This window comes from Chenopodium quinoa, unplaced genomic scaffold (genome assembly GCF_001683475.1).
Source record: "Chenopodium quinoa cultivar QQ74 unplaced genomic scaffold, ASM168347v1, whole genome shotgun sequence".
Lineage (NCBI taxonomy): Eukaryota > Viridiplantae > Streptophyta > Magnoliopsida > Caryophyllales > Amaranthaceae > Chenopodium > Chenopodium quinoa.
This window is the reverse complement of record NW_018744111.1, coordinates 64,942-88,246: the sequence shown is the minus strand read 5'-3', so window position 1 is coordinate 88,246 and position 23,305 is coordinate 64,942. Positions and strand designations below refer to the sequence as shown.

Here is a 23,305-nt window from a genome sequence, read left to right as displayed (position 1 = left end):
TACATTGCACAGGCTATGCGATATGTTATTAAACTTCCCCATACGTAATGACATTAATTTTTGACGGCACCTATCAAAAAATTATTATCCATTCATTAATTTAACCATAAATAAAAGGCATTGAAACCCACCAAAAAAGGCAAAATAGGAAATAAAAGCGAAATTCTAGAAAATTCTTTCAGACAAAGACATCGTGTTTGAATTGTCAAACAAAAGTCTTTATCGTATCCTTCTTCTCTTCATTCTCTGCAATTTACAACCATCTTACCAAAGGTGCGTTCACCCATCTCTCCCAATTTTGTAAATTTTTTTTCAATTTATTTTTTTTGTCAAATTATAAAATTTCTTGCTATTTCTGATGTTACTGAATCTCGTAAATCGATCACATGCTGCAAAAATAGTTAAAGAACGAAGTACTGTTGTATATAATTGGATTAATCGATTGTGATTGATATCTTGCTGCTCTATTCTTGGGATTTGATATAATTTTTAAGGGTTTTTATGATTGATTGATTTGTTGGGGTTTTGCTGGAAAAAGAAGCGAATTTTTGGAAAGATTAACTTATTATTAGTGATTTTTTTAATTGATGGTTTCATAGTATGATATTATTATTAGGTTTAATTAATGTTTATATCTCAATTTTATGATGTGGGTCTGTTGGTGTATGATCTACAGTGGTTTAATATTGATGTGTTGTTTATTTCTCAAGTTGGAGTGGGGGCATATGAATTTTGTTTGTTTGTTTGGATTTTTTTGATGAATTGAGTAAAAAGTTTAGCAGGTCGTTTTCGTCGAAAAAGTTATCAATAATTGATAGGGTTCGTTCTAGATTTAGTCATGGACTAAGATCAAGGTAGTAGAAATAAGGTATTGAGACACTATAGTAGGTTTTTTTACATTCATTTACTTCCTATTTTTAGTTGATTTTGGGTTTTAGATCATTGCTTGATGTGGCGGCAGATCTTGATTGATTTCTAGGGCGTCACGGCTCATGTCCCTCCTCAATTGTATTTCCTTTTCATGAGCAAATTGATCGACTTTTTGTCAAATGCAATTTTTGATGAATATGGACAAAATATACACCATTGCGAATTTGGATGTACTTATGGATTGCCTGGCCTAGGTTTAAGAGTGGAGGAATAAGAATTCTTTTTTGGGATTGTTTAAAATGGTTGGTCTATGTATTTTGTCAAATTGTTCGTAAAAAAAAAATTGTAAAAGTAATTGCTCAGTAGTAATTTTACTAAAATTTCCCTGAAATTGATCATTTTTTTTAACTACCATAGATACATTATTACATTAACACTTCCTTTTGTGAGTGTGATTTTTGTCACAATTGTTTGTTCTATTCTGTGTTTAGCTTGTTTAGTTCCCAAGTGGCACAAGTAATGGCCTATAGGCAATAATTATTTCTGGTTCCACAATCTGAGGTGGTGAAGAATTAGATGGTTTACTTAGTGATTTTATATATGTGCTGCAAAAGAACACTTAAAGGTGTGTGGAGTTATATGTAGTGTGCCTAGTACTCGAATTAAGTTTGTAGTGCCAGCTTGTGCGGGTTCATGAACATTAGCTATAAGGCTGGTCTATTCTGGTATTTGTGAAGACAATCAATTGATTATCAACAGGTACTTGGGATTAACGTCTTTTCCTTAGATAGTCAGGCTTGACAATTATGGTAATAAAGGGTGCCACTGTTTACTTTTGCTTGTGGTTTTAGTTTGTTTTTTATTGGTGATTATTTTAAGCTGTAAAAAGTATGTTGCACTGTTTGTATAAGAGTTTGTGTAGCTAATTTGATTGGTTTTTAGGTTTTATATATTTTTTAAAACAATGATTTACCCTGGTTGATTTATCTTGGTATTGTGGGTATTATAGTTATGAAGTTGTTGGTGATTGTGCTTGCTTTACTTGAATCATCTATTTTGAATGTTCTTGTACAAAATTAGCCTCATATACTTACACAGGCAAGTGTGAAATATACAAAGTAATCTTTTCTGGTTCTCTTTGTTGTAGAACATGCATAAAGCTCAGATTTTGCTCTTTTTTTTTTTTTGTGATCTTAAACCTCAGCCAAGTGCAATGTCTTAAGTTACTAGGTATCTGAGCTTGTACTTTATTGCTCTGCTTGTAAGTCCCCACTTTGTGATCCACCTTTATCAGTTGAATTGTTTCAGAAGTTCTTTGCAAAGTGTGTTATATGTTTGAACTCCTAGAAGAATAATAGGTTTGTGAAAATTGTTATTAATAGTTATGCAGTTATTTTTTTTATTATTATCCTATAAGTTGAATCGGCCTCTTTGCTACTTACAGAAGATGTAATATATTATCTGTGGTCCCTGTAATCACTATTGCTTTCATTGTTTCCTTTGAGATTTTTAGTGCATTAGTTAACGTATAAAGAAATTATAATAATAATAAATGAAAAAAAGTATAGGGGTGTTGCAATTGTATTGTGTAGAAAATCTTCAATCTGTATGAAATGAGAGTGTTTATCTTCATTTAACCTAATGTACACTTTCCATAGTTGAATTTGATTTTCTGTGTTCAACTTATTCAATGATTGATTTTGATCTTTCCTGTTTTGTTCAGGAAGTAAAACAGACTGTGTATGGCTGAAAACCCATCACTTGGCAAGGAGGTTTCTTTGGATCTGGCCAGAGAATTGCTTATTGCAATTTCTGAGTCTCTACCAGAAAAACTTAAGTCCAAGTCTCTACCTGATATTCTCAGTTCCGAATCTGGCAAGGAACCTACAAATGATCATGGTGCTGCTTCGGTGACAGGTGCTGATAAAGAAGAAGAGCTTAGGTCAGAGTTGATCTCGATCTCGTATGTACCTTCACCGGACAAGATTGCACTTCCAGCAAATGGTCATCTATGAATGATATATTGATAGCACAGATGATGTGTATTATATCTTGTTGGAAAGATACAGTTTACTGCTTTAGCTTTCTTTGACTAAGTCTTGAAAGTTTGACCATTAGACATGTACATTATGTGTTATTGCAAGTTGTGTATGATTTGTGTGATATGATAAGATTGTTATATTTGATTTGGTTCTTTTTTTGTTATACTTGTATATAATTGCGATTCTGGTAAAAGTTCTTGGAAATTATTTATTTGCTACTGGAAATATGGTGAGGCACAAAACCTTCCTACTCTTATAGTCTAATGGTGTTCGCTATCAGAGTAATATACTAGTGAAACACTTTTTTGAAAATTGATTGTTTTTTTTATTGAAAACAAACAGAAGTAGAGCCTATAATTTTTTAGATGAAAATAATTGTAAGTAATGTAATGTAAACCAAATATAATATTTGAGATTTGCGTCAAGATAGTATAACCTTTTAACCTTACTGTCTGAAACGATTTCACTTGCACTGAATTGGCAGACATTGACGTAATTCGTGGATGTTTTTTTTTATTTTTTTTTTAACAAAAAAAAAATTATTGACAAGAAGCATGAAATTATTAAAAATCAAACGAAATAAACTTAAAGGACCAAAATAGAAACCGGCGACGATGAGCTCTCACGACCAATCAATGTGCAGGAGCAATTCAACTGTAAGTAGGGGTGAGCATAACAGGGTACCCTGTAAAAATTCTTAGAATTGGAACCAGAACCTGTTGCAACAGGTTTCTCAAAATGGGAACCAGAACCGGAACCTGTTGAACAAGTTCTTGTAAAAATTCAAGGTACCCTATCTTGTAATAAACTTACTAACTTTTTGCAGATTTTTTTTAATAAAAAAAACTTGTTGGTCACTAATTTATAATGTTTACAACTCAAAAAATAAACAAACTAATAAGAGTTATCTAACAAATTTAATACGTATATTTATAATTGTGATTTTGACATTTATTATTTAAAAATTAGAATTGGTGTATAATTTAAAATTAAGTGATACTTTTAACAAGTTACAGGGTAGCCTACAGGTTTTGGTTCCAAAAACTTGAGAACCTGAACCGGAACCTGTTACAACAGGTTCTCCATTTTGCTACCCGGAACCGAAACCTTGTACAGGTTCCGATTCCGGAACTTACAGTTTCTAGTTCCGGTTCTGATTCAGGGTACCCTGATTTTTTGCTCACCCCTAACTGTAAGGAACCTTTTGAATGTGGCAATAGGTTGTAGCAACTAGCAACTAGAAACCAGACATACGAGATGTCATAATGAAATGATTAACTCCTTGATCTCGGTCTTCTTTTCAAAAATTGAACCTAGGCCAGAAATGCAAAAGAAGAAAATTTTGTCCTCTTGATAAATAAAGATAATATTTATATATCTATGTACTTTGTAAGTCTTTGCATCTTATATGATAATATATTACCTTATTAAATTTGTTCTAAGTAATCTACATGCTTTTGGATGGAATAATATGGGTTTCGGGGTTTTATGTGTCCCTCGGAAGAGTTACAACACCAAGACTGGATTTCAGACGCCTATACCTGCAAAATAACGGAGAATGTCGTTTTCTCTTGATCTTTCTTCCACCGAGGAATATGGTGAAAGCCTGAGTAGGCGTCTATAAAGCTCATCAAGGCATGGCTGGTTGTAGAGTCGACCAAACTGTCGATCTTTAGAAGAGGATAGCTATCCTTTGGACATGCCTTGTTCAAATCTGTGTAATCAACACACATGCGCCAGGTTCCGTTCGTCTTTTTGACAAGTACAACATTGGCAACCCAATCTGGGAAGTAACACTACCGAATGAACCCAACGTCTAACAGCTTTTTGACTTCGGCGGATGCCGCCTGACTTCTTTCCACGCCATGGTTTCTTTTCTTTTGCCTAACTGGCTTCCTTTTGGGATCCACAACGAGTTTGTGGACGGCTAGATCCACTACTAGAAAACAGCCCATTTCCGACGGAGAAATTCCGTCGGAAACATCCTGTTTTCCGATAGAAAAGGTGTTTCCGACGGAATTTCCGTCGGAACCGGTTGTCGGAAAATGTTTTGTAGGAAAAATGACCTTTTTCATCGGAAATTCCATCGGAAAGTTGTTTCCGACGGAATACATTCGTCGGAAGAGGTTTTCCGGCACCGGAAAAATCCATCGGAAACTTCCGACGGATTCAATTCTGTCGAAAATTCCCGACGGGAATTCCGTCGGAAAATGCTGAAAAAAAATAAAAAAAAACACCCACCTCACCCAAACCCACTACCTTAACCAGACCCACCACCGTAACCAGACCCACGACCTTAACCCGCCACACCCACCACCGTAACCCACCACACCCACCACCTAACCCTTAACCCACCTAACTCTAACCCACAACAAACCACCAACGGCCGTAAACCTAACCGAAAGTTAAACCAAATCCACCAACTACCACCATCGATACCACCCACACCAGCCCCTATCCCACCCTCACACACCACCACCGACACCACCACACCAAACATTTACCCCAAAAAAACGAATTTAACCCCAAAAAAACATAAATTAGGCCAAAAATATGAAAATTAACACAACATAATCGAAAAATACCACACAAAAAAATCAAAATCAGTAGATCTACATTTTTAATTAGAATTTCTAAAAAAAATGAAAAAAAAATGATAATTAAACAACAAAAATTAAAGGAAATACAATTATCTAATCAAATTTATAATTAATATTACAATTACATAAAAAATTAACTAGATCTACAATCTAAACTAAATTAAAACTAGATCTACAAAACAAAAACCTTGAAAGTGAATGACGGTGGTTGTTACGCCGTTATTGTTGGTGTTGATGTTGGTTGTCGCTCGGTCGTTGTGGTTGTTAACGGTGGTTGTGGTTGTTGTTGTTGACGGTGGGTAGTCGTTGTTGTTGTTGACGGTGGGTGGGTAGCCGTTGTTGTTGTTGACGGTGGGTGGGTAGCCATTGTTGTTGTTGAGACAGTAGAGGAGAAGGGAAAGAAGATGGAAGAAGAAAGAGAAGAGGAAAAAGGAGAGGAGAGGGAAAGAGGAGAGGAGAGGACAGAGAAACGAGAGAAGGAGAGGGGAAAGAGAGGCGAAGAGAAAGGAGAGAGAAATGAGAAATGAAAAGGGGGGTATGTATGACCGTGGTTTTAGGTTTGTATTTTTTATTATTATTTAATTATTTTCCGACGGATTTTATTTCTGTCGAAACATTAAGTTTTCGACGGAATATTCCGTCGGAAATTTCCGACGGATTTTATTTCCGTCGAAACATTAAGTTTCCGACGGAATATTCTGTCGGAAAGCCCATAAATTCCGATGGATTTTTGTTCCGTAGGAAATCCGTCATAAATTTCCGACGGAATAAAAATCCGTCGGAATTTACGACGGAAAAACATGTCCGTCGGAACTGGTCCGTCGGAAATCGGCCTATTTCTAGTAGTAGATCCGGGCTGATGCCTAGCATCTCATCCACTTCAAAGGCAAAAATGTCTTTGAACTCTTTCAATAAATTGTGCAAGTCTACACCCAGTTTTGCAAAAGCAATCGTCCCCACCTTAACAGTACGATCCGGACGTGTGTCATCTAGGGTGATATCAATGTGTTCACGTCTGGGACAGAGTTCATCCGGCCGTTCTCCGGTCAGTGATTGTTATTGATTTTCTTTTTTCATGGCCACCTACTGGTCGGCCTATCTTTTTTTTTTTCTGGTTGTTGTTGGAGCAGGCGCGACTTTCTTGATTTCATCAAGATCTATTGTTTCCTCACTATGGCCGAATGCGAACACAGTGGGCTTGACGTCTGAGAGATAACACTCTCTTGCCGTCTTCTGGTTTCCTCTTAGGGAGCCAACAGATCCATCATCCCTCTCAAATTTTAGAAGCATAAGAGAAGGAATGATGACAGCCTTGGACTCGTTTAGAGTAAGACGACCCAATATCAAGTTATAGGTGGTCAGTTCTTCAACAACCAAGAAACGGACCACCATGTGGCGTCCTTCTCCCTTATCCTCTAGCCGAATGGGTAGGTCTATCCGGCCTACCGGATGCACAACTCCACCCCCAAAACCAACTAAGGGATGAGATACCTTGTACATGCCTCCTGACCTTTCCCCTATCTTTCTAAGTGATGACTATATTTCTCATTGATGATAACTTTAGGGAAAGTGTCCTTGGACGTCTTCCCCTCATCAACTGAGCTGACATCCAGCCGCCTGATGTAGTCCTTGGTACCCCGGATGGTTGAGCCGCCTCCAGCAAAGCCGCTTGCTATGGTATAGATCGGTTCTTCATCAGTGCCTGAACTATTAGCAAGTTAGGCCTTCTTTTTGGACGGCTGTCCATGGTTTTTCTGCAGGGTCACCTTGTATTTCAAAACATAGGAGTTTAGCACTCCTTTATCAACCAGACGGTCCAACAGCCGCTGAGACTATTTGGTGTCGTGGCCAATGTCCTCATGGAAGTGACAATACTTATTTTTGTTCCGATTTTTGGCAGAACCTTTCATAGCAGCCGGCTTCTCAATGGTCACCCGGTCTTTGATCTCCATGAGGATGGAATAACAGTCCTTGTTAAACTCGTACATTGGGATGTACGATTTAGAATCCTTCTTTTTCTTCTGGGACGGCTGCTCATATCTGTATGCCGCCCAAATCTCTTTTCTCTTTTTACTTTATTCATGTTTAGCCGGCTGTGATGACCGACTCTCTTTTTTGTCAGAGCTTCTTGGAGGGTAGAAACCCTCTTTCTCACGAGGTCGAATTTAAAGGTCGACCCCTCTTTCAGACCTTTGAAGAAGTCTGTATATGCCACTTTATCAGACAACCCTTGAATCTGAATTCTCATCGGATTGAACCGCCTGATATATGATCGTAGCCCTTCTCTATCTCCCTGCTGTATTGCACCTAAGTCAAGACTTGTTTTTCTAAGCAGGGATGTTCATAGAGAAGTTGGAAGCAAACAAGTATGCAAGCGTCTTGAAGTTGTTGATGCATCCGGCTGGCAGGTTGTTGAACCATCGTTGGACGACGCCCTTCAATGTGGCCTGGAAGCATCGACACCATGCGACATCATCCAACCCCTGTAAATACATGAGGTTGGTGCAAGCCATGAGGTGATCTTCTGGGTTGGTGGTACCATCACAAGTACCTACCATAACATTTTTAACCTTGGCGGGATGTGCCGCCTCGGTTATTTCCTTGGAGAACACAGAAGATTGTTCCTCAAGTTTTAGCAGACGGAGCTTCCAGTCCAAAGGTTGGATGTTTTGTGCCGCATGCCCCCCAAAGAGGGCCGGTTGCATGCAAGGTTATCCATACGACATGTATGGCTGCTGAGGCACATACGGAGCCGAATGGATTATCTAGGGCCAGAGTGGACGGACAGGCTGCCTAACAAACCCTCTCGGTTTGATTGCGAATACCTCATTAAGGTATTCTAAGCTATTTGAGTAATTCGACGTTGAAGTCGACTCAAACAGTTGTTGAAACTTCTTCTACTGGATCAATATCCGGGCATCAGAGTAAGTCTTCTTTGTGCCATCTGGCTGGATGTGCCGAATGACCTTCCTTGTCCCTATCTCAGGGAATTGGATCTTTGTAAGATCAATCAAGGGCCGCTTCCCCTCCTTTGATTTAGGATGCGGAGTCGGCTCTCTATCTCTTGATTTTGGTGTAAAAAGTAGAAATATCATCAACACCTTGTTCTAGTTCATTAATTGCTTGTTCAAGAGCATAGAGTACAGTGCCAGAAGAAGCACCATATCTCTCCTCAAGGTTTACCCAAATTTCTCTTGCTGTACCAAAATACAGAACACTTCTAGCCAAATTGTGATCCAATACTCCTAATATCCAGGATATGATCATGCTATTACATCGTTCCCCAGCTCTCAAGAAGTTAGAATCAGTAGGTTTCTCAATTGAACCATCAACAAAACCTAGTTTGTTCTTAGCTGACAAACTAATCAACATAGATCTTTTCCAATCACCATAACCAGTGCCATTAAACTTTTCAGAAACAAGTTTCATACCAGGGTTATCCAAAGGATGCAAATAGAAAGGAGATATATGATCTTGTGAAGGATCTAAGAAAGGCATTCTAACATTTGTACTATCCATAGTTGAATCAGAAGTAATTTTCTTAAAAAAAAAAAACTGAGAAAACTAATTCAAGAAGAATCAATCAAGAACAATTATCAATCAAACAGAACTATTCCAGCAATCGATCTATGAAGAATGAGCAACAATTGAAGATCAAAGAAGAATTTCAATTCTCCAGAAAAACGTCAAGCAAATGTAGAAGAATGAAAAATTGAAGAACAAACCAGAGATGATCAACTTTGCAGAAGATCTCCATCAGAGGCATTGAGCTTCAGATTAAGGGGTAATGGAGTAACAGCTGATCTGAGAGAACTAATACCACATTCTGCCAAAAGTTCTCTTGTGAATTTCTTCTGAGTTAAGCAAATTCCAGTAGGCAGGTAGCCAATTTCAATGCCCAAGAAATAGTGAAGAATACCAAGATCTTTAATGCTGAAAACCTGATCCAAATGAATCCTCGAATTTTTAATACCAGAACAGTCACTACCAGTGAGTATCACATCATCTACATAGACTGCAACAATGGTAAGAAGATCCTTGTTCCACTTGAGAAACAAAGAATAATCATTCTTGGATTGAACAAAACCCAAGAAATGCAGCTCAGACAAGAGTTTTGCAAACCATTGCCTAGAAGCCTGCTTTAAGCCATAGAGAGATTTCATCAGTCTGCAAACCTTTCCTGGATTGATAGAATAACCTTCATGAGGTTTCATGTAGACTACTTCATGAAGATCACCATGAAGAAAAGCGTTATTCACATCCAACTGATAGAAAGTCCAACCCCTGCTAGCTGCTAAGGCAATGACACACCTGACAGTAGCCATTTTAACCACTGGACTACAAGTTTCAGTGAAATCAATACCAAATTTCTGAGTGAAACCCTTTGCAACTAATCTGGCCTTAAATCTTTCAACAGACCCATCAACTTTAAGCTTGATCTTGTAAACCTATTTGCAGCCTATGGCCTTTTTACCAACTGGGAGATCCATCACAACCCATGTTTTGTTGTTCTCTAAAGCCTGTAACTCCTTAGTCATTGCTGCAACCCATCTTGGATCTTGTGCAGCTTCAGCATAAGTGGTAGGTTCAAGTAAAGTTTCAGTCATGCAAACAAAAGCATGATGAGAGGAGGGAGTGTCTGAAAAATGAATCAAATTGCACCAATATGGAGGACTGTGAGAAGTAGTAGTAGTATTACAAAGGTAATCAGTGTGCCAAGATGGAGGTTTCCTGATTCTATCTGTTCTGTTGAGAGTAGGAACAGGAGGAGGAGAAAGAGAAGAAGGAGGAGAGTGAGGAGAATGAGGAGAAAGAGAAGAAGGAGGAGAAGGAGGAGGAGAAGGAGGATGAGAAGGTTCTTGACTATGTAAAATGAAAATATCTGGTAGATTATCATCAAAAATAGGGGTGAATTCTGTGACAATTGGTAGGAAAAATGGTGAAGGTGAGGATGATGTTGTGAGTGATGAAAAATGGAAGGGATAATGGTGTTCTTTAAACACAACATCTTTAGACATGTGGATTTTATGAGTAGCCAAATCTAAGACCTTATATCCCTTTTGACCAGGAGAATAACCAATAAAAACATGAGGTTGAGCCTTAGGATCTAACTTAGTTCTACCTTGCTGGAGAGTAGAAACAAAGCATAAGCAACCAAAAACTCTCAAGTGATCAATGTCTGGAGCTCTCCCAAATAATAACTCATAAGGACTCTTATTATGAAGAACCTATAATGGCATTCTGTTTATTAAGTGAACAACACAAAGGACACATTCATTCCAGAACTTTACAGGTAGTTTAGACTGAAAATAAAGAGCTCTAGAGGTCTCTAACAAATGTCTATGTTTTCTCTCTACCACTCCATTCTGCTGGGGTGTGTCTGGACAGCTTCTTTGATGTTCTATACCCTTGATAAGAAATAGAACTTTCATCTTTCCTTCACATAACTCAAGAGCATTATCTGATCTGACTGACTTTACATGTAAATTGAACTGATTTTCAATAAAACTCAAAAAATTTGAGAAAACAGAAATAGCATCAGATTTTTGTTTCATGAAGAAAACCCAAGTCATTCTTGTAAAATCATCAACAAGGGTGAGAAATATATTGCAACCAGTATGAGCATGGACTTTATAAGGTCCCCAAACTTCCAGATGTAACAATTGGAAAGCACAAGTAGTTTTTATTGAACTAGGGGAAAAAGACATCCTAGGTTGTCTTGAAGCAGGACAAATTTGACAAAAATCACTGCCTAAACAAGGTTTCTGCAATTTATTAGAAAATACAGGAACATACCTAAGCTGAGAAACAGGTAGATGACCCATTCTTAAATGCCAAAGCTTGGTATTATTGACTTGATCTTCAGAAATTGTAACAGCTGCCATGTTCTGTTGACATTGATTTTGATGAAGCAAGCTGTCTTCAAGATAGTAAAGTCCATTTCTGAGTTTACCAAGAAATTGAGGCTTCATTGAAGAACTTTGGAGAATACATGTATTATCAGTGAACACTGCAGTACACTTTAGATCCAGACAGATTTTAGGTATAGAAATGAGGTTAAACCTAAAATCAGGAACATATAAAACATTCCTTAAAATGATTTCAGAGTTTAACTGAACATTTCCTTTATGTGTGAGATTTACTCTTCTTCCATCAGGGATGGTAATATAATTGTCATTACCATGTAGTTCATGCCAACTTACAAACAAAGATTTGTCATGACAGATATGGTCAGTGGCGCCACTGTCTATTATCCAACTATTGACAACAGAGGATAATAGGCAAATTTTACCTGCTACATTAGCAGATTTGCAGCCAGAAACTCTAGATTCTTCAGATTCTTGATTGTTGCTTTGAGTAGCCAAAAACTCTAGGTATTGTTGAGCTTGTGCTGGTGGTATAATCAATCTTCCCTGCTCATCAGTTGAATTGAAATGGTCACCACTATGAACATTTGCAGCAATTTTCTTGTTCTTGAAATTCTGTGGATAGCCATTCAACTTGTAACATCTTTTCATGCTATGACCTGGCATTTTGCAGTGATCACAATAGTAGTTTACAGTTATCTGAACACCTTCTGCACCAACATTGAACTTCTGAGCCTGAAAATTATTGTTATTATTATGAAAAACAGTCTGCCTTGATCTGTTATTCCATCTTTCTTGTGGTTTTCCTCTATTCACATTCAAAGCCATAACATCTTCTGGAACTGATTCTCTATGTTCCTTATACAGCTTCTTGTGTTTCTCTTCTTGCATTAAAAGTCTGTATGCATGAGATATCACAGGAAGAGGTTGCATTAACAATATACTACCTCATACTACTTCAAAACCATCATTGTGCTTCATCAAGAATTGAACAAGTCTTTTGTCCTGTTGAGATTTGAGCATCTTCTGAACAATGTTGCAATTGCAGTTTGTACATTGACATATTGGAAGAGGATCCACATCGTCTAATTGATCCCATAATCTCTTGATTTTGGTGTAAAAAGTAGAAATACCATCAACACCTTGTTCTAGTTCATTAATTGCTTGTTCAAGAGCATAGAGTACAGTGCCAGAAGAAGCACCATATCTCTCCTCAAGGTTTACCCAAATTTCTCTTGCTGTACCAAAATACAGAACACTTCTAGCCAAATTGTGATCTAATACTCCTAATATCCAGGATATGATCATGCTATTACATCGTTCCCAAGCTCTCAAGAAGTTAGAATCAGTAGGTTTCTCAATTGAACCATCAACAAAACCTAGTTTGTTCTTAGCTGACAAACTAATCAACATAGATCTTTTCCAATCACCATAACCAATGCCATTAAACTTTTCAGAAACAAGTTTCATACCAGGGTTATCCGAAGGATGCAAATAGAAAGGAGATATATGATCTTGTGAAGGATCTAAGAAAGGCATTCTAACATTTGTACTATCCATAGTTGAATCAGAAGTAATTTTCTTAAAAAAAAAATAAATTGAGGAAACTAATTCAAGAAGAATCAATCAAGAACAATTATCAATCAAACAGAACTATTCCAGCAATCGATCTATGAAGAATGAGCAACAATTGAAGATCAAAGAAGAATTTCAATTCTCCAGAAAAACGTCAAGCAAATGTAGAAGAATGAAAAATTGAAGAACAAACCGGAGATGATCAACTTTGCAGAAGAAGCGCAACGAGCTAAACCTGCTCTGATACCATGTTAGAAGTTCCAGCAGCAAGCTTGAGCATTCAACAATGGCAGAAAATGAATTGAGAGAGAATATTTGGAAGAAGCGAAAAATTGTGTATTAATTGGATGAATAGAAAAAAAGATTAAAGCTAACTATATATACATCAATGTGTAAAATAGCAGGAAAGAAATTCTTTAAGTAAGAAGTTGGTTATAACAACTTTGCCAGATCATCAAGTTGTTATAACAGATTCTTCCTTCATTCTTGATTCTGCTGATGTGGCATGCGTAGCTTCTAGAGTATTCTCAACATATAGTGTGATGGTTGTACTTGAATGTTTGGCTTTAGCTACTTAATATATTTTCTCTTATTGTGTTAAGATTTAAATATTATCTTTTTTAACCAAATAAGGCTTGCCTTATTCAATAACATGGTCATGGAGTATCTTTGATCATGAAGGAATTTCCCTTGAGTGTATCCGGAAAAAAAAAAAAAAAAAAGAAGCTATAGTTGATTAAATAGGTAATTCTATTTTACTTTTTCAATCACTTTATACAAAAGATTTTTGGATTAATAGGATCGAGAGAGTTAAGGTATGGTATTGGTGAGGTTTTTTTTTTGTTATTACTTTAAGATTCTGTATCAAAAGAAATCAAAAATTATTTATGTAGGGCCCAACCGGGTTCGAACCGGTGACCTAATTGCTCTACCACTGAGCTATGGACCCATTATTATATAAAATATACAGAATTTATTTTATAAATTATAAACAAAATTGTGACCTCATTCATTCGCGTAAAGTCATAATCATCGTCATTTTCTAATCTAATTAAGAAATAATATTTGGCATCAAATATCTTAATCATATGATATGATTTAACAATACGTCTTAATTAGAGCGACCTTGTTATTATTTTTGATTTTTAAAGGAGTCTTATACTCTGATCGTCTGATGTATACTCTACTTACACGATAATAACATCAGAATATCTGATTTCTTAATCAATTTCAACCAACACCTTATAAATTATAATTATTAATTCCACCCTAATCGTCCAAGGTCGTAAAGTATCTGATTATATTCAATATTTTTTTTTTTTTAATTTTTTTTAAAGTTTTAAGATTTTTAGTATTTTCAGAGGTTGATTCATGTATGTCACAAACGTATCAGATATTTATACACCATTGTCACCATATCATGCATATATTTGATACTAGAATTACAAGCATATGTTACACATAAAAAAATATTACAATAGTACATGTTTCTTAACTATAAATACAGGCTACATATATTGAACATAAATTCAAGTTACAACATACAAAGAAAACCAATCATCTTATATGAACTAGTTTTCTTCAATCGAAAAAAAAAATCATCAAACAAAAAAATATTTCGAACTTTTTTGATTGTAGGAAATTAAATGGAGATAGGGTGGTCAGTTTGGATGGTGTTAACTGTTATTTTAGGAGGTTTATTGGCATTTTTTGGGCTCCTAAAAAATGCAAATGAGTGGTTTTATGTGAGGAGTTTAGGCAAAATGAGAGGACAACTTCCTCCTGGTGATATGGGATGGCCTTCCATTGGCACTCAATTATCTTTCCTTAAGGCCTTTAAGTCCGATAACCCTGATTCCTTCATCTCCACCCTTGCCCAAAGGTCTCTCTTTGTCACTCTAACTCGATATTTCTATTGTTCGGTTACTCTTGTTGTTCTGTTTATAGCGTATTCCTTTTTGAAATGTCCCTTAGTTAAGTTAACATCTATGTTGTACACTTGTACATGTAACTTTTAGTATAATGAATAAGTGGACTTATTCTAATCTGTTATTGACTATATTATTGACATGTTTGGATAAAAATTTACAGATTTGGGCCTACAGGAATATACAGAGCTGTAATGTTTGGAAAACCCTGTGTCATAGTAACAACACCTAAATCCTGCAAAAAAGTTTTGTCAGATGATGCAACTTTTGGGCCTGGTTTCCCTGAATCAATCACCAAACTCATGGGGAAAAAGGCATTTCATGGCATTACCCCGGAAGAACACAAGCGACTTCGAAGGCTTACCACGGCTGCCCTTAGTGGCCAAGAGGCATTGTCCATTTACCTCAAGCACATTGAAGAAATCACAATCACTTCACTTGAGGAATGGGCTGGCATGTCGAGACCAATCGAGTTCTTAACTGAGATGAGGAAGATTGCTTTTAAGGTGATCATGTATGTTATGGTGGGTGAAACGAGTACTGATCATTCCATCCTGGAGGCCTTGGAAAAGGAGTACACTACTTTGAATCATGGACTGAAGTCTATGGCTATTGACCTGCCGGGCTTTGCTTATCACAACGCCCTTAAGGTTAGTAAACTCTGGATTTTTCAGCATCCTTTCGAACTTCACTCTCTTTCGATTTTTTTTAACCTGTAATTTTTGAATTAGGCTAGGAAGAACTTGCAGAAAATGTTTCAGGGCGTCGTAGATACAAGAAGGCTAGAACAATTGGCAAATAGACAAGTAGAAAAGAAGGATATGTTGGATATGTTGATGGGAATCGAAGATGAGAATGGGGGTAAATTGAGCGATGAGGAGATTGTAGACTTAATCATCATGTTTTTAAATGCCGGACATGAATCTTCTGGTCATGCAGCTATGTGGGCAGTTGTGCTCTTAGAAGATCACCCCGAGGTCTTCCAAAGAGCCAAGGTTAGTGTCACAGTGTGCCTTACTTACATACGACTATACGAGTATCTCAACTTTCAATAAACATGTTCAAATTTTCTTTGTATTTAGAATTGAAGTTTTTGATTTTGCCATGATACCAGGAAGAACAAGAGCATATTGTAAGCAAACGGCCGCCAAATCAGAAAGGACTGACATTGAAAGAGACCAGACAAATGGAGTATCTATCCAAGGTATTGTACATGATAAACAATATAATTAAACAAACAAATGGATAATTCTTCATATGCTGTTTGAAGCAAAAATGGTTTAATTTTAATAATGACTAACCATAATTATGTTTACGGTTCCTTTAAGATCATTGATGAGACACTACGCGTGGTTAACATCTCATTTACACTTTTTCGAGAGGCAACCAAGGATGTTAAAATCAATGGTTAGTGCTACCGAAAATTCTTTGGTTCTACTTGGTTTAATATAGATCAGATACAGCTATGTATCTGACATATAAGCGAACTGATATAATTTTCTTTGCTTGATAAAGGTTTCACTGTACCTAAGGGTTGGAGGATATTGCCCTGGCTAAGAAGTGCTCACTTAAATTCTGACAAATTTCTCAATTCCAAGGAATTTAACCCTTCTAGATGGGATGTAAGTACTATACATCAATCAATATCTCAGCTCCAAATTTGATTCATATATAATAAAGTTTACAAAAATATAAGATTGCATTTTTTTGGGCAGGATCCAAAAATAAGAGCAAATTTCATTCCGTTTGGAGCTGGAAGTAGGATGTGTCCTGGCCGCGATTTAGCCAAACTTGAAGTCTGTATCTTCCTTCACTACTTCCTCCTTAACTACAAGTATGATTGCTTCTAACTGATATTTTTGTTTGTCAATGTTGTTTTGATTGCCTTTCGCCGCTACTGCAGAATGTTTTACTAGTAATGCTTAATGTGCAGGTTGGAGAGAATTGATCCTGGATGTCCTGTAAAATACTTACCAATCTCAAGACCTGTTGACAATTGTCTCGCCAAAATTAGGAGAATGCCATAAGTACCACATTATAGTGTTCATCTTTATGTACTTTGTTTTTATTCTTTTTTATAGAGTTGACACAGAAACCTAGGGTTGTAATCACAAATTTGCCATTAAGATATTTTGTTTATCTCTGTGATAAACCTGGGCCTCCTCATCGAGTTTCATGTTCGGTCAATTTTATCCATCATGTTCTTTCGCGTGTACGTTGTTGTGTACAAACCAAGCAATGATAAAACATATATAATAACATAACGAAGGTTATTCAATAGTTACAGTAAAATTGTAGCTACTATTATGAGTGTAAATCTTAACCCATTATATCTTTGGATTAATTTTGTTCATCCAATTCCTTATACTTTGACCATGAAAAAAAAATAATAATAACTTCTTCCTTCATAAAAATGGTAGGAGTCTATACAACCAAATATTTCATATCGTTCTCATCATGTTCATGTTGCTTATTATTTTAGAAATTCATCAATATGTGGGCTACTGTAAATCAAGAATATCAAGATCATATATCACGTGTTTCGGCAAAAAGTTGACTTCCCGGGCCACGAGGACCTGCTCGTGGGCCTCAGATTTGGGAACGTGTGGACCTGCAAAATTTGCTAGGGGCCTAGGAATTATCTTGTGGCGGGGCTTTCAACGGCCAAGTTAGATGCCATATAATGAATACTTGAGAATTTTTTTTTTTTTTTTTTTTTTGGGGGGGGGGGGGGGGGGGAGAGAAAGAGGGAGGATGGTCATTTTAGGAGTATGAGTGACCTCTCCTTTTACGTTTTCCCTAAGAGGGGAATATATAGTGGTGCATGGATGGACAATAATGGGCCATAGTAGGGCATTTGGCTTATTAGGGTCATGTGGGGTCTTTGATCTCCTTTTGGCATACTAGGGTGGAGATTATATATTTGGACGAAAATAGGTAAGACCATTTTAGTACCCAAATAACTAGCCCTCAAACCCAATTCCACTTGAAAAATAAGTTGGGTTTGATTTCAATTTTTTGAGGAACTTCTAAGAAAAATACCAAGGAATGAACTTCATCTAAGACAAGGCTCGAGCCAAACTTGCTCTGATAAACTTCAAATGACAATTTTGAGGATCTTTAGACAAGGCTCGAGTTAAAATAGTTCCAAGAAACATCAAAAAATAATCACGAGGAACTTTAGTTGAGACGAGCCTTAAGCTGAAAAAGTACCGATAAATATCAGAAAACATTTTCGATGACCTTCAGCTAAAACGCTCGAGTTGAAAAAACTCCTAGAAACTTCAAAAATATTTCCAAGGAACTTCAACTGAGATGAGGCTCGATGCTGAATTAGTTCCGAGAAACACCAATAAACAGCTTCTGAGTAACTTCAGCTAACGCTTAACTGCTCGTCATACAACACAAGCCAACTTACCTTTGACTCATGACTCTATTATTTATTAATAAATAGCTTTGAATAACGTATCGAACGATTTTCCTTATCTTACCTACCCTTAATAATAAGGGACCATTCACTTGGGAGCTAACCAAGCGAGTACCAACTAGTGTCACCTTGACGGAATTCCAACGCAAATAAGGGTATTTTTTATTTTAACACCTGACAAAAACCCAAGAATGGGTTTTAACACCCAAAAAAATGTATTTTAAAACCAAACAAATGTTACAAAAATGGTTTTTACCACCACTTAACGGTCTCCGTCCAAAAATTCCGTTAAGTGGGGTCCACAGTGACACGTGTCACCATTTTACTTGTTTTCAAAAATTAAAAATTTTAAAAAAATAAATAAAAAGAAAAAAAAAAGATTTTATTTTAAAAAACTCAAACAACAAGCAGGCAGCCACCAACGGTGGCCCTTCTTCCCAGCCAACTCCCAAACCACCCCCTCCCACCCCCCGTCACTGGGTTTCGCCACCAAACCAGCCCTAACAACGAAAATCGGTGTACCCTTGCTTCCCAAAAACCCAAAACTGGTTCCTCCTCCCTTCCCGCAACCTAGAAATCGGGAACCGCCACCAACGTTGAACCATTCCCCCACCTTCAAAATCGGTCCCGACAACTACAGTTTTAGGGCTAGGTTGGGGTGGATTTTGGGATCCAGTGAAGTTTGGGTGTTCGAAGGTGAGGTTGGGTATCGGGTTAGTGGTTAGGTGGGGTTGGCCGTTTTCGATTCAGGGGTGGTGGGGTTGGCCGTTTCCACAACCTTCCTTCACCAAAAACGACGACAAATTCGGCCATTAATGGCTGAAATCAGCCGGTTTAAGGGCTGAGTGGCCTTAACCTGCCGATTTCGGCCATCAATGGCCGACTTCGTGGCCGTTCTTGGAGCAACAACCATAAAATCAGAGCACATCGAAAATCAGAGCAAATCGAAATTCGTGGCTAATGATGGCGGTGGTGGGGCTAGGGTGGTTTAAGGATGCGGGAAAAGGGTGGGGATGGGTTTAGGTCGGTTGGTGAGGGAGGGGGAGGTGGTGTGCCGGTGGCTACGTCGGCGACTGTGGGTTAAGGTGAAGAAGAAGGTGGCAGTGGTGGGGCTAGGGTGGCTGGGTAGTTTTAGGTTTTTTTTTATTTTTATTTTTTTTCTTTTTTGGCCAATAATAAAGCGACACGTGGCTCATGACCCCACTTAACGGATTCCTAAACGGAATCAATTAAGTGGTGGTAAAAACCATTTTTATAGTTTTTAGTCTGGTGTTAAAATACATTTTTTTTTGGGGTGTTAAAAACCATTTTCGGGTTTTTGTTAGGTGTTAAAATCAAAATATCCTAATAATAAAAGAAAGTACATCGTCTTGTACCCTTGTTAGAAGCCATGGATAAATAAAGGCCATAACTCCCCCGCATGTTCATACTCTAGGTGTATACGTTCCAAGAGTTTTGGTACATATCCTCTTACACTTTACATGATATACCAGTTTAACATGTGATGACTCCAACCAATTAATCAAGAATACAACGAACATAATAATAATCAACACATACTCCAGTTTAATTCTTGAATTAATTAGTGAGCACATACAATTTATTTTAATTAAGGTTCCTTGCCTAGTTTTGTGTTGGAGTTTTAATAGAGAACTCCAAATAAGTTGTGCTTCAAAAGAATTACTTTCTCCTTTGTCAAAAATTGCATTTAATAGTATTTTTCATGGATTCCTAAATTAAGATAATTCCTTGATATATGCTCAATTAGTCAATTGTTTTTGGCTTAATTAGGGGTTATACATGCTATTCATTTTTGTTATAATTGGTAACCAAATTCGTTATATCTGGTTCATTTTCATTTGTGACCAAATTCATTGTATTTGATTCACTCTCATTCGTGACCAGATTCGTTGTATATGGTTCACACTCATATACTATATAAAGATCTCTTTTTATCCCTTTTCAGACACATAGAATAAGTGAGGATATATCCTCTCTTATAATGATTCCTCATAACCTCCTTTTCTCTTGAGCATTGTTCGAAGGTGTTTTCAATCTAACTCTTTTTAGTACATCGATGAGTTGGAGTCGTGTATCCCTAGAGGTCGATTGCTATGAGTCCGCGTATACTGTGCGGGGAAAATTCGACTTTAGGGTAGAGATCTATTTGTAGACACCTAAAAATATCTCCCCAAAACCAAACCCGATGATGAACAACCTTTAACCGCCATGTTGGGTTTCGTAGTGTCCGACACTACGCGGAAGAGAAACCCGCCTAAGACCCGCCCACTAATTAAAGCAACTAAACATGCAATCACATAATTAACAACATAAGAGAGAGAAGGAGGAAAGACATTCTTACCCTCGACGCGTGCTTCGCTCGATTCACGAGTTCTTACTTGAAAGCTTAACCTCGCAAGTGCGACAGCCTCCTACGGCTCGCACCCTCGACCCAACCCGAGTGTTCTTAATACCGAAGGATAGTCGAGACTTGACCAAATAAACCAAAAATATTACGAACTTAAAGGTTCTCTCACTAATGATGAGATGCCTTATTCAGTTCAACTCAAGTGCTCTCCCAAATCCCAAAACTTGGGTATTTATAGGGAAATGAGCATTGATTTCCCATTCTCCATCAATGTGGGAGAATTGCATTTTTCCTCAATTTATTTTAATTAAAAACAAATTAAAATGAAAAATCAATCAACAAGCTCCAAGTGGCATATGGAGGGCAAGAGTAGGTGAAGACCATTTAAGGGGGGGGGACCAAACCCTTTTTCACCAAGAAACCCCCTTAATTTCGGTCCCCACACAAAACCAGCACACACACTTCGCCACTTTGCTGGCTAGTAGACTGCCTTGGCTGCCAAGGCTGCCAGTTGACGCCTAGCACCAAGGCTGGGCAGCCCAGCCAACCAGCACACACGCATGCGATGCTGTGATGCTGCTACTTGGTGCGTGTTGTTGTGCGATAGGCGAGGCCAAGGGCTGATGCTTGGCGCTGCTCGCTAGCAAGCACCCACAGCTACACACACGCATACACAACGCGCTTCCAGCAATGCGTGTGCTATGCTAGTGCGATGTTATTGCTCCTATGCGATGCCCATCATGCATAACCCATAGCACAAGCACGCATAGAGAGCTACTATGCGATGCATGCTTGCGGCTGGGTGCGTGGCGCAGCACACTAGCACGCTAGCATGCTCGCGGCGTTGTGCACCAGCCTTGCTAGCATGCTTGGCCTAGCACGCAATGCATGCTAGGCTTGCGGTATGTGTTGCGATGCGCATGGTAGCTTAAGCTAGCCTAATACTCACATGGCTAGGCCAATGCGAGCCTACGACCTAACTCAAACATTTTCTTGTTTGATTTCTCGTCTCGTCGAATACATAATTTGACTCAACTATGACGCTCGATTTCGACGCTCCAAGCTCGACATCCGACGTCTTTGTTCTTAATACTGTAATGACTCATCTAATCCTTCGAATTGATTCGTCGTCTCGGATCGGTTATTCGATTGGGGTGCGACCCGAAGGATTCAGTCAAGATTAAGTTGTAATATTAATTACACATTAATATTTCAGATCGGAAGCGGCCTTTACCTAGGCATTCCGATCACTTGACCTCACTGAAGAATTAGCTTTCTAATAATTCCAAACCCTCTATCAAATTAATACACTTGTTGGAAGGACACTAATCCTTTCAATCTCCCACTTGTCCTTCCGGACAAGTGTGCAGTTAGTGTATAGCCCATTTCCTATGTCGCTTAATGTCTCTTCATGAACTATAAGGTAAGATTCTTCGTCATCCTTATTACATCCAGAAGTGTTTCTCAATTTCCGAGTTTGACTGTCAATAAGCAGATGATTTCTAAAATCTATCTGAGCACGACCATGCATTTTCACAGTCTCGCTCTTTGAGAGGCCTTGTAAACAACAAAGACATATTCCCTATTGTTAATAGGGGGACATTCCCAGTCTTGCATTGTTAGCCTCCCTTACTAAGAGGACCTAGTCGCCCGAGTGTTGCCGTTATAATCCCCATTTATGGAAAATGTTTGACAACATCAAAACAGACTAGTACTCAAACAAGAGAACTTACAATACTCATGGTCGAGGAAAAAAGGTTCCGATAGCTATAATGAGAAATATACTTATGACGATTTTATATCTCTTAAAGTATTCTCATAGGTCGATCCGGTATAGTTCTAAACCAATACCTGTGCAAATGATTTATGACAATCATGTCCTCGTAGCACATGAAACGGTGCTACGAATCATACAACACACTAATCTCAAGTGGTCATTAATCGTCCATCGTTTAAATGATCTTGATTAGGGATAATTTTCGATTGAAAGTGTTTCTTTATCCAAGACATGGTCTTGATACCCTATTTTGAATATTCTCAGAAATCGAATGGAATCATTATTTAATTCTAAACCACAATTAAATAGAAATGGAGTAATAATAAATTTGCAGAAAATTTAATTGCTCCAAAAACCGAATGGTTCAACATAGTGTTTTACATTAAGACATCAAGTTTAATTAAAACACATGAACAGGGAAATCAAAGCCAATCTCCAAAATTCTTGATTCCCATTGCCTCAACGTGCTTGCTGTGCTTCACTTGAGGAAAAGGTTTAGTCAATGGATCGGCTACATTGTTGTCTGTTCCTATCTTACAAATTCTTATTTCACCCTCGGACTTCCATTCCCTTATCATGTGAAATCGCCGCTTGACATGTTTGACCTTCTGATGTTCCCTTGGCTCCCTGGCCTGAGTAATAGATCCATTGTTATCATAATAGAGGTCTATTAGACCCTTGATGGAGGGTACAACATCAAGTTCACTAATGAACTTACGAATCTAAACTGCCACCTTAATTGCTTCCGAAGCTGCCAAGTATTTGGCTTCAGTTGTAGAATCTGCAGTGGTGATTTACTAAGCACTCTTCCAACTAAACGCTCCTCCATTTAGGTAGAATATGTACCCTGA

General features: G+C 37.7%; 3 protein-coding genes and 1 long non-coding RNA gene across 4 annotated transcripts; 2 read left to right on the top strand and 2 right to left on the bottom strand.

Moving 5' to 3' along the window:
- Window positions 1–139: 139 nt before the first annotated feature.
- LOC110692408 lies at window positions 140–3,064 on the top strand. Its single transcript, XR_002505453.1, has 2 exons — window positions 140–273; window positions 2,594–3,064. It is a non-coding gene; the product is annotated as an uncharacterized LOC110692408 (long non-coding RNA).
- A 5,505-nt stretch (window positions 3,065–8,569) lies between these two features.
- On the bottom strand, window positions 8,570–9,031 carry LOC110692383. The gene has a single exon (XM_021869383.1). It carries the CDS (start codon window positions 9,029–9,031, stop codon window positions 8,570–8,572), a length of 462 nt encoding a protein of 153 aa, XP_021725075.1.
- A 3,296-nt stretch (window positions 9,032–12,327) lies between these two features.
- On the bottom strand, window positions 12,328–12,939 carry LOC110692382. Its single transcript, XM_021869382.1, has one exon. The coding sequence runs from the start codon at window positions 12,937–12,939 to the stop codon at window positions 12,328–12,330; it is 612 nt and encodes a 203-aa protein (XP_021725074.1).
- A 1,272-nt stretch (window positions 12,940–14,211) lies between these two features.
- Window positions 14,212–17,279, top strand: LOC110692430 (ent-kaurenoic acid oxidase 1-like). The gene is made up of 8 exons (XM_021869426.1): window positions 14,212–14,836; window positions 15,046–15,532; window positions 15,614–15,877; window positions 15,997–16,086; window positions 16,211–16,289; window positions 16,398–16,504; window positions 16,598–16,716; window positions 16,816–17,279. The coding sequence occupies exons 1-8, from the start codon at window positions 14,601–14,603 to the stop codon at window positions 16,907–16,909; spliced, it is 1,476 nt and encodes a 491-aa protein (XP_021725118.1). The 5' UTR covers window positions 14,212–14,600; the 3' UTR covers window positions 16,910–17,279.
- The last annotated feature ends 6,026 nt before the right edge of the window (window positions 17,280–23,305 follow it).

Excerpts from the sequence above, each read along its gene's own strand:
- LOC110692383 (XM_021869383.1), bottom strand. The coding sequence starts at position 9,031 with ATGGATAGTACAAATGTTAGAATGCCTTTCTTAGATCCTTCACAAGAT.
- LOC110692382 (XM_021869382.1), bottom strand. The coding sequence starts at position 12,939 with ATGGATAGTACAAATGTTAGAATGCCTTTCTTAGATCCTTCACAAGAT.
- LOC110692430 (XM_021869426.1), top strand. The coding sequence starts at position 14,601 with ATGGAGATAGGGTGGTCAGTTTGGATGGTGTTAACTGTTATTTTAGGA. Across the intron at positions 14,837-15,045 it reads ATCTCCACCCTTGCCCAAAG|ATTTGGGCCTACAGGAATAT; the intron begins GTCTCTCTTTGT and ends AAAAATTTACAG. Across the intron at positions 15,533-15,613 it reads CTTATCACAACGCCCTTAAG|GCTAGGAAGAACTTGCAGAA; the intron begins GTTAGTAAACTC and ends TTTTTGAATTAG.